General features: G+C 35.7%; 1 protein-coding gene across 1 annotated transcript; it reads right to left on the bottom strand.

Moving 5' to 3' along the window:
• On the bottom strand, positions 8,744-10,945 carry LOC104701203 (zinc finger protein 4-like). Its single transcript, XM_010416851.2, has 2 exons — positions 10,709-10,945; positions 8,744-9,778 (listed from the first exon to the last, which is right to left on the bottom strand). Exon 2 carries the CDS (start codon positions 9,734-9,736, stop codon positions 8,948-8,950), a length of 789 nt encoding a protein of 262 aa, XP_010415153.1. The 5' UTR covers positions 9,737-9,778; positions 10,709-10,945; the 3' UTR covers positions 8,744-8,947.

A 16,876-nucleotide genomic window follows, 5' to 3' on the forward strand; every position in this document is an offset into this window, starting at 1 on the left:
AGTAGGGGTAAAGCATCTTATGCGTGTGAAAGGTAAATCAAAAGATTCCGTCTTGTCAAGGTTGAATATAGCAAAGTTCTGTTCTCGGCCACACTTACATCTTGATAGTAGGGGTAAAGCAACTTTCCCGCCCTATACATTGACAGACGAAGCCAGAAAAAGCTTATTGGAATGTGTGAAATACTCGGTTAAATTCCTAGATGCTATTCAGCAGACTTAGCTGTTTGGGTTGATATGGAAAATGGAAAGTTTTCAGGTAGGAAGAGCCATGACTGCCATGTTTTCATGGAGCGGTTACTTTCATTTATCTTTGCAGAATTCCTTGACCGGAATATTCATCTTGTGTTATCAGGTATATTAATTAATGGGAAAAATATTAAAAAAAACCCCAACTTTCAAATTTGGGATGAAAAAAGCATGTACTTTCAAATGTCATTTAAATCATGAAGTTTTGTTTAACTTTTAAGAAAAATAGTCAAGTTTTATTGACCTGGCCATTTTAGGCACAACGTTAATTTTCTGTTAAAAATAATATTTCCGTTAGAATTAAAACGACGTCGTTCTAAAGAATTTCGTTTTACTAAAAAATTGAAAATCCAAATTGAGGCATGGTTATTTAACCATTGAACCACGACACAACTGAAGATTCTATAAATCCGAACATATATATTTATACCCAATATAATGACATCGTCGGAGATTTTCTCGAAGACGTCATTGGTCCGGTGCTGTTCATGTTATCATGAGATCCTATATTTTCTGGGAAATCGACCTCTCTTTGATGAGAGCAATCCGAGTTTTGTTTTGTGTTCGATTGTCACAGTTCAGATTCGGATTCCTTGCTCGGCTCTTCCAGATCTCATGTCATTTCCTAAGTTCAATGTCATGTCTAACGTCTAAATATATATTTTCAGTGTGATATATCGTAAAATCTTATCGTGGTTCAGTGCTTGAATAAATGTATTGTGTTTGTGTGGTTGCGAGTTCGATTCCTTGGAGTGTCACTTTTCTTCATATTTTTTAGTACAAACACGACGACGTTTTAAAGTCTTCAAAACGACATCCTCTTGATTATGACGGAAAGTTAACTTTGTTATGTCTTTTTTAATAGAAAATTAATACCGTGTCCAAAACGGTCTGGTCAACAAAACTTAACTATTTTATCAAAAAGTCAAACAAAACTTCATGATTTAAATGACACTTCCAAAGTTGATGCTTTAATCGTCCCAAATTTGAAAGTTGGGGATTTTTTTAACATTTTTTCCATTAATTAATTATTTAAAGTTCTATATATATATATACATGAAGTGAGTAAAGGTTTCTCCGTAATTAATGTGATGAAGTTTGAATAAATATAATATTATAGAGGTTGGAGCATTTTTCCGGGACTTATGCTCGAGAACTTTGCAAACAAGTCGACTTCAAATTCTAAAACAGAACATTGTTTTAATCCTTTGCAAATTAGAAAAAATATTTTCACCATCCTTTTTTGATATGATGGAGCACCTGCCTATACATCTTCCCTATGAAGCTGAACTGGAAAGCCTTGTCCAATATAGGTGGATGTACCCTTTTGAAAAGTTTTTCAAAAAATTGAAAGGAAAAGCAAAGAACAAAAGATATGGGGCAGGATCAATTATTGAATCATATATCAATGACGAGATTGCTTATTTCTCTGAGCACTACTTTGCTGCGAACATACAAACAAAATCAAGGTGAGCAATTAAGAGTAAATATTTTTAAAGTGATATTTAATTTAATAGTCATAATAATTACTTTTTAATTTTATGGTCAGATTAACAAGATTGCATGAAGGTGAAGCGTTTGAATATCATGTCCCTGGAGTACCCTCTATATTTACTCAAGTTGGTCGTCCTAGTAGAGAAATGAATGAAATATGGCTTTCAGGTGATGACTATCGTTGCGCACACGCAAATGTTTTACGGAATTGTGACTATTTTCAACCAATTGAGAGGTATATAATTAGTTCTATGTCACAAATTAGTTACATTTTAAGATATCTAATTCCACCATATTTTCTCATATACATTTGTGGTGATCTGGTCTTTCTATATTTAGTATGTTCGAGGATTATATTTCGGCAAAATATCCAGGACTTAGCGAGAAAGAACTCTCCGCGAAAAGAGCTGACGAATATCATTTATGGGTTAAACAATATGTATGTTAAATAATTTTTCATGATATATATTTTACTTATTGTTATTATTTAACATATCGGGACTTATATGCAGGTTTCTTATTGGAACGCCTCCAATCCATTTCCTACTTGGGTTCAAGAAATTGTCCATGGACCTTTGAACAAGGCAAAAACATGGTCAATGTATTTTACAAGAGGTTATTTGTTTCATATAGAGAAACACGGTGTTGGACGAAAGAGATGTAACTATGGGGTCTCTGTTAAAGGTGAAAATTATGCGAATGCATCTAATGCTGCAAATTTCTACGTGACATTAACTGATATCATAGAACTTTAGTATGAGGGGATGCTTGGGTTGAAGAACACACTATTTAAGTGCAAGTGGTATGACCCTGATATCGGTAGAGGCACTCGCAGAAGTAATGGTGGCGTTGTAGACGTTCTTTCATCCAGAAAGTACAATAAATACGAACTATTTATTCTAGGTATGTATATAATTGTCCACATTAATTATATATTGTCACTATCACCTTCATATATAATATGTGTAACCTTTACACGTTGATTGCAAAACAGCATCNTAGTAGAGAAATGAATGAAATATGGCTTTCAGGTGATGACTATCGTTGCGCACACGCAAATGTTTTACGGAATTGTGACTATTTTCAACCAATTGAGAGGTATATAATTAGTTCTATGTCACAAATTAGTTACATTTTAAGATATCTAATTCCACTATATTTTCTCATATACATTTGTGGTGATCTGGTCTTTCTATATTTAGTATGTTCGAGGATTATATTTCGGCAAAATATCCAGGACTTAGCGAGAAAGAACTCTCCGCGAAAAGAGCTGACGAATATCATTTATGGGTTAAACAATATGTATGTTAAATAATTTTTCATGATATATATTTTACTTATTGTTATTATTTAACATATCGGGACTTATATGCAGGTTTCTTATTGGAACGCCTCCAATCCATTTCCTGCATGGGTTCAAGAAATTGTGCATGGACCTTTGAACAAGGCTAAAACATGGCCAATGTATTTTACAAGAGGTTATTTGTTTCATACAGAGAATCACAGTGCTGGACGAAAGACATGTAACTATGGGGTCTCTGTTAAAGGTGAAAATTATGCGAATGCATCTAATGCTGCAAATTTCTACGTGACATTAACTGATATCATAGAACTTTAGTATGAGGGGATGCTTGGGTTGAAGAACACACTATTTAAGTGCAAGTGGTATGACCCTGATATCGGTAGAGGCACTCGCAGAAGTAATGGTGGCGTTGTAGACGTTCTTTCATCCAGAAAGTACAATAAATACGAACTATTTATTCTAGGTATGTATATAATTGTCCACATTAATTATATATTGTCACTATCACCTTCATATATAATATGTGTAACCTTTACACGTTGATTGCAAAACAGCATCTCAAGCCCATCAAGTTTGTTATATTCCATACCCATACATAAACAAACCGAAGCATTTGTGGCTTAATGTTCTAAAAGTAAATCCGAGAGGAAATATTTATGGAGAACCTACTCTTTTGCAAACAGAAACTGATGATGTTGTATTGATGACTACAATTGAAGATGTCGTAGTAGACAATTTGGAAAGGGGAGACCCAATAAATCTGGATTATGATGTTGCAGACGCGGAACCTGAAGATGAATTTATGTGTAATTTATCGTCTTCAGATGATGAAGAAGAAGACGACGAAGAATCCTGAAGTCACTTTTGGTGCTTTAAGATATGTAAAATAAATTATGTATTTTAATAAAATCTAATGGTTTTATTTACTTTTTAATAAACATTTGGAAAACCTTGTTAATTTCTTTAAGATTATTGTTTTATACAATAAATATAACATTTTTGTGTTTTAAATATATATATATATAACATTGGGGTTACTCGAACCCAGGTCTGATGATTATAACCAGAGGACATTAATCATCTGAACCAATTTCTCTTTTGTGAATATAAACAAAACGTATAGCTTATATTGTGTAACGCTCCTCTTACATTTTGGGCAAAAGAAATTTGGGCCAAAAATCAATTCGGGCCCAACAATATTTCGATCCGATCCATCAAATTCGATCTGAGACAAACCTATTCCTAAACCTAAACCTAAATCATTCGATCTCTCCTTCTTCCTCACTTCCTCATCTCCTTCTTCCATTAACCCTTAATCAATCCATCAATTCGATCCATCTACTTCTTCCTCAATCTAAACCTAAACTCCGAATCAATCTAAACCTTCTTTGATCCATCATCCTTCTTCCTCAATCTAACCCTAACCCTAAACCTTCTTCGATCCATCAATTCGATCCATCTCCTTCTTTCTCAATCTAACCTTAGCCCTAAACCTTCTTCAATTATTCAATCTCGATCCATATCCTTCTTCCTCAATCTAACCCTAACCAGAAATCGATCCATCTTCTTTCTCATTTCATCGAATACTGCTGTTAAGAAAACCAAAAAGAGAAAGGTTGCACCCAACCTTTCTCAGAGAGCTGGACCCTCTAACCAACCTCCACCCGTCGTTAGAAGACCCAACCCTCTTCCACCTCAGTACAATTTCACGCTGACGGCTCGAATTCCTCCGCCTTTCACGCCCCAAGAGCAACAACATTTCCGGAACTTCCCACCACCACAGACGCTTTTCCAGAACTCCACCAATCGAGCTTCTGATCCGCCCATTTTGACACCTAAGGTTCCTGATCCTGCGGACATCCCGAAGGATCATCTGCTATCTCCCACGCAGCACTCTCATGGTCATAGTCAACAACCATCTTCTCAAGGTAACAACTACGAGCCTCAAATCCAGGATGAGACGATACAATCTCTAACTGCCCTGCTTACAATGCCTGGCCGTGAGAAGTTTACGACTGTTCTCTCTCCCATACCGTTGGAGAAGACGACTTGGTAATGTTTCTAGCTTTGGTTTGATGTAGAATTCGATTTAATTGCTTTGGTTTGGTGCAAGCAATTGGTTTTTCATACTTAGGATGTCTTTGGTTCTCATAGTTTGGGGATTGAATTCTCATTGCAAGTAATTGGTGTATTTAACTTAGGGTGTCCTTGGTTCTCATAGTTTGCGGATTGAATTCTTGTTGCTTTAAATTGGTTTGTTTGATTGAAAGTTTCAATCTCGTCACTTTCAATTGGTTTGTCATTCTCGTTGCTGTCAATTCGTTATAATAGTATATGTGAAACAAAATTGATGCAATAGAATCTCTTTAGCATATACTGATTGATTATTTTTTTTTTGTTTGCTTTATAACTGATCTGACTAACTAGCATTGTTTACATGTGTGGAGGTTTGATCGGGACAAAAAAAGTCAACTTGTTCGGAAGATTACCAAGATTTTTACAAACAAATTCGATGGTCCATATTATACTTGGACTTGTGTGCCTCCCGATCGAAAAGACATATACTTCATGGAATTTGCAGTAAGAATAGTACAATGTAACATGTTTTCTACTTGTGTTTATTGCTTGTTTTCACTGACTTTCACTGACATAATTCCTTCTCTCTTTTGTTATGTAGAAAACTCACACCTGGGATCCATTGATAACAGGAACCGTTCAAGAACATTTCAACACCATCGGTAACCGCCGGATGAAGGGCATGGTTAGCGATGCAAGGACGTCTCGAATTAAACCTTCATGGATTGAAGGTACTCTCTGGCAAGAGATGGTTGATAATTGGGATACTGAAGAACAACAACAAAGGAGTTCAACCTATTCCAAATGTCGTTTGTCTGACCGTAATGGTCTCGGTCCTCACATCCACTTATCAGGACCCAAGTCATATAGAGAAATCCAAGATGATCTGGTTAAGTCATTTCTAATTTCTTAGTTACATTTATATCCTTTCTAACTTTAAACACTTTCATAACCATTCTTTATTTTGTAACATTGCAGGAAGAGGAGCTGGGAAGAGAGGTCAATATGGGTGAAGTTTTTTTCAAAACACATACAAAGCCGGATGGTTCTTATGTGGATGGCAAGGCAGAAAAAATTCATCAAGCTTATCAGCAGAAGTTGCAGGAGAAGATGGCTGAGCTCGAGGCAGATTCAAGTCTTTCAGATGGTACTTCACACCGTCGGGAGCTCACCAGCGATGAATGTACTGCCATCTTCCTTGAGGTAAAGTACTATTTCTAGTCAATCATGAATTTGTTTTGCTATATATTTACATTTTTTCTTTTTGGTAAAAACAGTGCACTGAGAAGGATTCACGAGGAACTCCGTATGGTCTTGGAAGCCTTAAAGATACTCTTGGCAAGGGCAAGAAACGATCACAAACCGAAGCCTTTCTTACATTGCAAGAGCAACTCAAGGAAGCCTAACGTCAAATTGAAATTCAGGCGACTCTCAATGCTGAAGCTGCTGCACGAGAAAAAGAGACTACTCTCCTTGTGGCTGAGCAAAAGAACGAGATCAAAGAGTTGTCGTTGATGGCAAAGTTTATGCGCAACACTAATCCAGCCTACCAGGAGTTTATAGCCTCTCAATCAGCTGAGGAGGACAATCATCCTTCACCAACTCCATGATCAACTCCAATATGGTTCCTATATTCTCTTAACTCATGAACCAAGTTCTTTTGTTCAGTTTGTATGTGTTATAAACTCTTTCTCTCTTTGGTTTTGGTTTGATTTCTGTTTTGGACTTGGGTATTTTCTGGTTTCAATAAAATTATGGTTATGTATATAATATGTTTTCATTAGATTTTGGACTTTTATATTATGTTTGTTCTCCATTTCATTAATTTCAGGATTAAAATCAGGATTACAAAACAATAATAACCAGTTAATTATATTATTTTCTAAAACAAAGTTGTCGTTATGTAGTCGTCATTTAGACGGAAAATTGTCGTTAGGTTGTCGTTAAATAGTCGCAAAATAAAACCATTAATTTAAGACTAAAGTATTGCAAATTTTATTCATGTAACAAAATCGTAACTTCGTCGTTAATTAGTCGTCATATTTAACGACTATTACACGACAACTACTAATATAGTCGTACACTTGTCGTCAAATTGTCGCTAAATTTTGTTACTAAATACCGACTACGTGACGACAATTTACCGATAACAATGTATGGTCGTTAATTAGTCGTTATTTAAAGACAACAATTTAACGACTAATTAACGACTAAATGTATTAGCGACAAAATATTACCTACAACAGTATATAGTCGCTAAATAGTCGCAAATTTTCAATCAACGACTATTTAGTGACTATTCCTACAGTGGTCGATCGTCTGTTTTCTTGTAGTGGAAAGACTGATCATCACATAGAAACAAAGTTAATCGTGAAAATATTTCGTGCTTGCACAATCGATGACAAGAACCTTTTGCAACATCCTAACCACTACAAAGTTGTTGCATGGACAGACCCCGAAAATCCATACACAAAACAGGTATGGGTTTCCAAAGGCAACTATTGGAAGTATGATACAGAGTTGGTGATTCCTTTTGATTTTCCAGCAAAATATCTTTACCTAGAATTGCTTAGAAAATATTCTGGTATAGATCCTGCAACATCAAAGGGATCTGTTGTGATAGGTCGGGCAAAGGTTCGACTGCCAACGAATGGCAAGTTCTCTGGTGCAGCCCGTCTCGTTGGTTTCAACAGTGATCGATGTGTCGTCGATAGAGGAACACTAGAATTGTCTTTGGAACTAATTTCATACGATTGTAGTACGTAATACAAAAACTATCAGTTGGGTTTCATTTTACTTTATTTTCTGTATTCTTCTATCCCATCTAATCGTTGTATATATCTATCTATATCTAATTATTGTAGTTCAGATATATATATTCACAGTGATCTATGTATGATATAAATTTAAACTATTTTCAGAATTCTCCCTAAATAGACTTTTACAGTTTTGAATTTTTCATTCCATTAAGCAGAGCAAAATTTGAATCTTCTTTTGGATCTGTCTGATATTTCCATTGTTAGAAAGAAACTTGATTTATCAGTAATGATTCATATCAGATAGGACGATAATAAGCCGATCTTTATTCATTGTTTATAGGTTTGGCTGTAAAAGTACAACATCAGAGACAACTAATGTATTGCCTCTAAGAAAATAACAAGGCTCCCATTCAAAGAGCTTCTCTATCTGTTGGCATCTTCAGAACCATAGCCTCACCATCTGCATAACACAAATATATGTCTTATCATTTTATCATATATCCATCACTTATCTAATGCTCTTGCCTCTTGTCCAACTAATCAGGAATCCACACTACTTGCAATTATGCCTCGTTATATATATAAACCTCTCTTCTTTTAAAACTACCATAACCAACATGGGATCTTTTGCCGTTCATTTTGATCGTGTTGCGGAATCAATATACTCTGTTTCTTGAAGATGCATATCATTATGTACAGATCAGGAAGTTGCACCAAATCACGTTAAACGGTTGAATTTCTGAAACGGACGCGTGAGTTGACATGGAGGAACAGAATCGGTTGATCTTACGAGGCAAGAAGCGTTGCTGACATAGTGAGGAGTCTAAAGACGAGGGTTGGTGCGAAAGTTTGGTGAACACTATAGTTGACTTTTTGTTTGGTCAATCCATCGATAGTGACCATATAATGATAACATATCAGAAATAGTTTGTGAAACTCTCACTGTACATAATAGAGTTATGATGCTCATTGCAACCAAATAAAGAATCCAAATTACAAAAAAAAAAAAAAAAAAAAAAAAAAAAAAAAAAAAAAAAAAAAAAAAAAAAAAAANAAAAGAAAAGAAAACTCAAAGCTTCAAGGTTAGATCTGGAAGAGAAGTACTCTCCATATCCATCGCTTGTTTGGCATTCAAGAAATCCATTTTTTTTTCACTTAGATTATCATTACCTGCTTCAGCCGCAACCGCACCGGTCCCTTGCCTGAAACTCCCTGGCCAAAGCATCTCGGCCTCGTCATCCTCAACGTAAAAAGGTATACAATTGCCGAAATACCCCTGGTTGAACCTGGCAATGTTTCTAATAATTGTCTCTGGTGTCTGCCTTGTAATACCACCGAAATCATGGGACGAGGCGTGAGCTCGGATTCCCAATGTCCTAAACGATGTCATATTCGCATTTCCGCTTCCCTGAAGTGGCAAACACGATAGAGCGGCTGTTGTGGCAGCAGCCGCGTAATTACTACTAGATCCTCTGCCGGGAAAGATCCCAGCAAGACCCATACGCATAGCGCGTTTGGCAAGTGTTCTCTCGCGTTTATGAGCGTTTTGGTGACCACCAAGTGCCTGAGAGCTATAGAACTTCCTTTGGCAGTAGTTGCAAGAGAAGACTCTCTTCGAAACAGAAGGTTGTTGTTGCTGCTGCTGTTCTGGGTTGCTACTCTCGCTTGTGCTTGAAAGTGGCAATGTCAAAGACGATGATTCAAGATCCAAACTGTTGTTGTTGTTGTTGAAAGAGAGGCTAAGATTAAGAGAGATGGGTTTGTTGTAATCTTCCCCAACCGGAGACAAGTTTGAGGCTACTTGGCTGCTGCTACTGTCCGATGAAGCTTCAATCTCGAGGTCTAAAATTGGTCTCATGATTTCTGGCAGAAACTGAGTGTGGTGTTTGTATTTCCTTTTCTGCAATGATTTTTTTATTGAAGAGAGATTGTTAAAACTATTTAGGAAATATCATTATTTGTATAAACGAAATCTATGAGAAGTGTATATAAAGGAATAATTTTAAGAAATTGGATTGGTTCTGTGACTTCTTTCCAAACAAAGTCGATAATGAAAACAAAATATTCTCAACAAAAATAATAATTATTTTAGAATAAAGATAGTGGGGGAAACATTGGTGTGACTGTGACCATAAATGGTCCTAACGAGTCAATGAGTAGACAACATCAGAAGTGCCAAATTTAGTACTGACACATCCTTCCTTCAAACAGTCAACTCTAAACTAATTGAATCATCAAATTTTCCACTTAATCAAATTGACTAATTTCCAAATAATTTTAGTTACTTTCATCATCTACTTATTAAAAAAAAAACTTAAAACATGATTCAAAACTCATTCTATTTAATTTACTTGATTTTGCTTTTGAAAACCCTAAAACAAAAACACTGAGAAATTAAAGGGACCAAAAAAAGAATCTGACAGACAAAACACATACAGACAAAGGAACAAACAAACAAAAACAGACAAACATATATAGCGAAAAGATCACCGACAGCAAAATCTCAGCTAACATACGAAGCAGATTTAAATAATTATTTCTCCTAGTAAACCATTTATTTATATAGTTTTTCTATAGGGTATCCAATGTTTTTGAGCAAAACGAAAAAAGAGGAATAAAGAAATTGAAACATTACTTGATGACACATAAATGGAAATAATACATGTGACCCACACCAACCAAATTTACAGCCATACTAATACTTGTTGATCAATCAACAAAACTTGAATCTTGAGATAGATTTTGTTAATCCAAGAACATCGAAACTGAGATTTTTAGATTTCCAAGAAAACCAAGAAATTAAGAAGATAAGTAAAGAATATTCATATACCTTAGTTAGGATGATGTGGAGACAAAGGCTTGGGATTTGAGACAAGAAGTGGAAGTTATAAACAGATTTGACTCCATCAAGGCTATTTTTGGGATTTAAAAAGAAAGAGACGAAGTGAGAGAGATGAGAGATATGAGAGAGAGAGAGAGAGTTAAAATGTGTATTGTGAGTGTTATGTTTGGTTTGGGAGCACAAAGAGGAGAGAGTGGATTGTGTATAGTGTGTTTTATTATGGGAAAGCTAAGGTTGCTGTGAGTGGGAGTGGAGGGGACAATGGTGGGACGTCTCACAGTTAAGTCCGACCACAGTTTCTCTTTTTAAATATTTCTTCGGATAATTTTCTTTATTTTTTGGGAATTTTTAAAAAATATTATATCATGTATGTGTGATGGTTTAAGGGTTGGTTTCATACTCAGGGTCCATAATAATTACTCTATTAATTAAAATTCTGTTAAAGGTTAAAGTTGGCAGTCAAGTGCGGCCAAATGAACCAGTTAGATGAGTCTTGCTTGATAGTATTATCGGATCTGAGTCCAAATGCAAGAGAAATGATTTACAATCTATTCACTCATCACAAATATTATCAAAAATTAAGTATCTAGTTTAAAAAGATTACAAACCAAAAGTCTGGAGCTTAGTCTTTTTTTTTTTTTTGGGCAAAGCTTTCTAATTATGAAAATAGTTCCAATCTGGTAATTTATGAACCCAAATATAGAGCTAAAAACCGTACCATGTTTAGGATTTATTATAATGAACGTACCATGCTTAGAATTTATTCCGACTGCTCACGCATTTACAAGATCTCATCAATTTTATGAAAAAAGTATTAATTTTGTTTTATAAGATATTATAAATGAAAACACAAATCCATAAATTTTTGGTATGGGGTTAACATTGATACTATGAACTACAAATAGTAATCCGGTTTCCTCTCCGACGTTACTTCCACCGTGGCTGGTCTTCGTAATCCGCTTTAGCCAATCTCTGTTTTCTGGCGGTAGCCTCTCGTGATGTCTGAAACATCTGACTGGTTTATGATGGATCTGGTTAAGGTACTTCCTTTGATATGTTCTTCTCGCTGCACTCCGTCTCCTCCATCCGTCTCTCTGCTATGCGGCTTGTCACAGGGTGTCCCATCACCTCTTTGGATGCTTCTTTGGTGTTTGCCCTTTTTTCTCGCTCCTCAATCTGTTTATGGAGAACTTTTCTCTCCCGATTCGACGTTTCCCTCCTCTTGTCAAAGCCTTCAGGCGCCTCTCTCATCATGGGTCATCTCTTTGACCTCCCGGACCTCCCTCCTCCCAGCATTTTCAGTGTTCCTGCCTCTGCCTCTTCTCCTAACCTGAAGAAGCAGATCTCTTCTGGTGCGACCTTAGCTACTTTTGACTCCGGGAGCGTTGGATACTTCTCCTGCTCCTCCCTGCCTGCATCAGATATTTCTCCAGCGGGTCCAGTTTGCTTTCAATCTAGAACGACTGATGTTGGTTCAAATTCCATCCATGTTGGGTGATGTTTGATAACCGGCTCTGTTTCCGGCGTATCTCGAGGTTGCCTTCAACCTTATGCCACTTGGGATGGCTAAAGTTTGTCTTAAAGTCACAATGTTTGGTGATTACCCGTCTACCAGTTGATGACTTTGTATTTAAAGCATTTTTCTTTCATGGGTTTGCTGATGTTAGGTTGTTTCGACATTTCTCCGGGTTCTCTATCAATCTTTGTTTTGTTTGTGTCTCTATCTTTTCTATTTGCTTGCTCTTGTGTTTTAATTTTCAAGCTTGCTGTTCGGATGTGTCCGATAGCATCTACTCATTTATTTAGTTTGAATTGAAAAATTTGGTGAATAAAAATAATAACGATAAATAAATTCTCAAATATTCTACTATATTAACTGAGAAGTACAAATATGTAACTAACTTTACAAATAAAAAAAAATTACATTGTCATGCAATTGGTTTAAAAAAATGTTTAGTTTTCTTATTAAGAATAAAAATATAATTTTAAATATGAGAATAATAAAATCTTTTAAATAATAATTAATTATGCAAAAATATATTTTTTCTCCTTAATTAATTATGTATGAAAATTATTAATTAATTTTAAAATATGTAAACCAATCAAAATTTTAAAAAGTAAGATTTTATATTTAAGTATACAATATAATTATTTAAATACATAAATTCAAAAGATTTTGTTAAGATTTTAAATTGTGATTCTCCTATCATCTTTCTTTTGTTTCAGTTACAAATTGTTTTGAATTGAGCGCGTGAGATCTACTTGCGGCTCTCTCCCCTCTCCTCCATTCTCGTCTTCTGATCACAACTCTGTGCACCGAGTGAAGGGTTCCTCCGCCGATTCCGGCACCGAAGAGGAACTACTGGTCCATGGCGCTTCATCCGCAATCGATTGTACCTACCGGCAAGGTCACCAGATCGAAATCAAGGGAGTTTGTGGCGAGGAGAAGCTTCCGCAGGACACTTCCAGTAAGCGCTCTATCGGACGCGTGGTTATGCGGTTAGAATAAGGAAGTTCTCGGCGAGGAATGAGAAAGATACAATGGTTAGATCTGAACGGTTGGAGACGCAAGAGGTTTTGTCATAGCTGGTGGTTTTGACGGGAGAGGTCCACCGCCAAAAAGGCAAGGCTAAGCCAGCGTCGATGGCTTTTTAGATCTACTCCCTACTGTTCTATCTCTATCACGACTGAGCTATTGATTCCGGATTGCTAGATCGGTTTCTTCTTCCTTCTCTTCACAACTCTATGGTGGCAGGATGGTGATGGTCCTGTGTCACCTTCTCTGTTCGACTCTTATCTTCCTGGCTCACCGGTGGTCCTGGTCCGGCGAGTATCCGCAGCTTCGTGGGAAGGCGGCTCCGATCGGGTTCTCCGATTGCAGATTAGGGTTTCTGATCTATATCGGTTAGCTATTGGTTTAGATTGCTTTATACCCGGGTCGATTTTGCTCTTTGTTATCTGGTTCGGTTTGGTGTAATTGGATTGGGCCTTAAGGGGATAATTGTATGGGCCTATTCGGAAATAGCTCATTGAATATATATGTTTATAAATTGAAAGCCTTTTAACAAAAAAAAATTGTTTTGAATTATTATATAATACATATGAATTCACCAAAAAATATCAAATATTACATTTGATAAATAAATATGTATAATCTTTTCTAAATATGTTGTAATTTGAATTTTTAAAAACAAAGATATATTATTCTACCTACGAAGAAAAAATGTGTATTTTAATGATTCACATCGGCGGATTTGTAAATTTATTTGCTGATAATGACAATATTATAATTACTACTTTAAAAATATTTCACAAAAAATGATGCAAGTACAATAAAGAAACAATATGAAACTGTAATATAAATCAAACAAATTAAAATATAATAAAATTTTAAAATAATTAGTATTCAAAAATATATTTGTAGATTTATTTAACCGTTACAATATGAAAAATAAATAATGACTCAGTCAAAATAACTTTTTAACATAAATATAACAATTGTTAAACCTAGTTAAGTAGTAATTGAGCACTTTATCAACTATACTTGTTAAACCGATTAGTCAAAACGTCTAATAGTTGATTGATGGATTGTGAGACTGCGAGCCTAACCCGATGCCATTTTTGATCTAATGATGTTAATCTTGGAAAATCAAACATGTTCATTTTAATTAAAATTCCGATAGGATTCTTTTTTCTTAACGAAAGTACATAGAAAGTAAACTGGAAAACTCACCATCTTTCTAATAATTAGTTTTTTTTAAAGGCTTGCGGTTTATTCTATAATCACAAATATTGAGATATTATAGGATTTGATTCCGACATGTTCGTTCCCTATTTGTTTCAGCCTTCAGCCTTCAGGAAGCTTAACTATTTTGCGGATTGGGGGTTTCTTTGGTTTGTTTGCTATGAAATATTTGGCCATTATCGATGGGATCTTGGAGCTGACAAGGAACATAGATAAGCTTGGAGCTTACTCTTGATTTACTATTATAGTCTTAATTTGGTGCACACGAAAAAAAAAAGGTCTCAGTCTTTTTTTTTTTTTTTCTATTTAACTGTTATGGGTTGGGTAAATCTTTTTCATAAACATGTGATTTTTAATCTGATGTGTTTATTTACTCTTGCAAAACTAAACATTAACCTCAAATTCATATAATAAACTTGACGTCCCCGCCAGAAAAAAAGAAGAATATAATCACATTAATCACATTTTGAACAGTTAAATAAGGTAATTATTTTGTTTGTCCTATTGTTACTTTCTCAATTGCTTACTCTGATTCTAATTTTCTTTATTGGTTTTAAATAATCTTGGACCATAGAATGTCTTCCACGTTTACATTTGCAATTTACAAAAAGGAAAAAAAACAATAGATTATACAAAATAAAGAAAATAGTAAAAATATCTCTTTTTTCAAATGCACAGTAGAAGTTTTGTACCCATGTATATTTTACGGGACAATGATGTGAGAGGTGAGATCAGGAGCAGTTCGCAAGTCTGAGATAAGAGTCCAAAGTTGAAGTAAAGATCATCAATACACAGAAAGCATATCCATGTAGGACCACGACAACTAGTTCCATACTTCCATAGTTTTTTTTCTTCAGTCTCTCCACTTACGTATGTTCTTGTCCAATACAACTTATTCTATTCCTCTTTACACAAAATTAATAATATATCAATATTTTTTTAATTGCTTCTCATCTGATCATGTGAAATTTCTAAAAATAGAGAATCGAAGGTTTTGGAGTATAGTAGATGTAGGGTTTAGATTCCGTCTTTAACGAGTCAACTATTCTTTGTTAGAACTTAGAAGTTCGAAAGGATAACATTCTATGTTTTTTCGTGTTCAAAATGAGCATGATATTCGCCATGCATCATGATATGAATTGTTCAGACGATATATTTTTCGTATCAATTATATTGACACTCAATTGAAGGAGATTTGTTATTTAAAACGTTTAGCTTTTTTTTTTTTTTTGGTAAGAGAGGAGAGTCTCCCACTTTTATTAAACTACTAAAAAGATTACAAACGAACAGAACGCGGAACCGCAGTCCCATTCCTATCTGCTATAAGAATAGACTGCATAACACTAGGACAAGATTCCAGAACATGAAATCCTAATGGTAAACAAAAGACATGGTTAGCTAGGCCATCAACAAGATAGTTTGCCTCCTGATATATATGTGTAATACGGACTAACCAGTCCCTAGAAATAAAGCCATAGCATAAACGTGCTAGGAAGGACAATGGATGTGACTCACATATCCCTGTCCGAAGAAACTCCACCACCATCTCATAATCAATCTCCAACTCTACACACGGAACCTGCCACTCCTAAGCTAAATATAACCCATAATACACGCCCCACAACTCTGCTAATGGTGCAAAACATATCCCAATATTCAGGACAAAACCCTTACACCAGTTCCCAGCACCATCTCTGATAACCCCGCCAGCAGCTGCGTGATCCGGGTTCCCTCGAGATGCACCATCAGTGTTCAGTTTCAGCCACCCATCCGCCGGCGGTTTCCATGAAACAGTTCTAGTCACCCGAGCAACAGTCTCTCTATTCCCTCTCTGCATATCATGCGCCAACAGGGTCTCTCTCGCTGCATCCTTCACAAACTAGACCCTATCTCGACACTTCCTATCACTACAAGAAAACAACGGTTTTGCGATGGACGAATATGTAGTGAATCCCTCGCAAATCGACAAAAGCGAGGTATTTGCGAGAAAAGTTCGTTCCTCGCAAATCGCTTCTCGCAAATCGGTCAACGTCGCAAATCCCTCGCAACTTTTGCGAGGAAAAAAATTCCCTCGCAAACTAATCGCAAATTGCGAGGACTTGTTTAAAAAGCAATTTCCTCGCAAATGTCGTNGTAACTTAACATGAATCAGAATCAGAATCATAACAAGAATCAAGTGATAAACAAACAAAATCTGTAATTTAAACACATCAACAATCTGTAACTTACCGCAAAAGTTTCAAACCACCNTCGCAAATCGACAAAAGCGAGGTATTTGCGAGAAAAGTTCGTTCCTCGCAAATCGCTTCTCGCAAATCGGTCAACGTCGCAAATCCCTCGCAACTTTTGCGAGGAAAAAAATTCCCTCGCAAACTAATCGCAAATTGCGAGGACTTGTTTAAAAAGCAATT

This window comes from Camelina sativa, chromosome 7 (assembly GCF_000633955.1).
Source record: "Camelina sativa cultivar DH55 chromosome 7, Cs, whole genome shotgun sequence".
In the NCBI taxonomy this organism is placed as follows: Eukaryota; Viridiplantae; Streptophyta; class Magnoliopsida; order Brassicales; family Brassicaceae; genus Camelina; species Camelina sativa.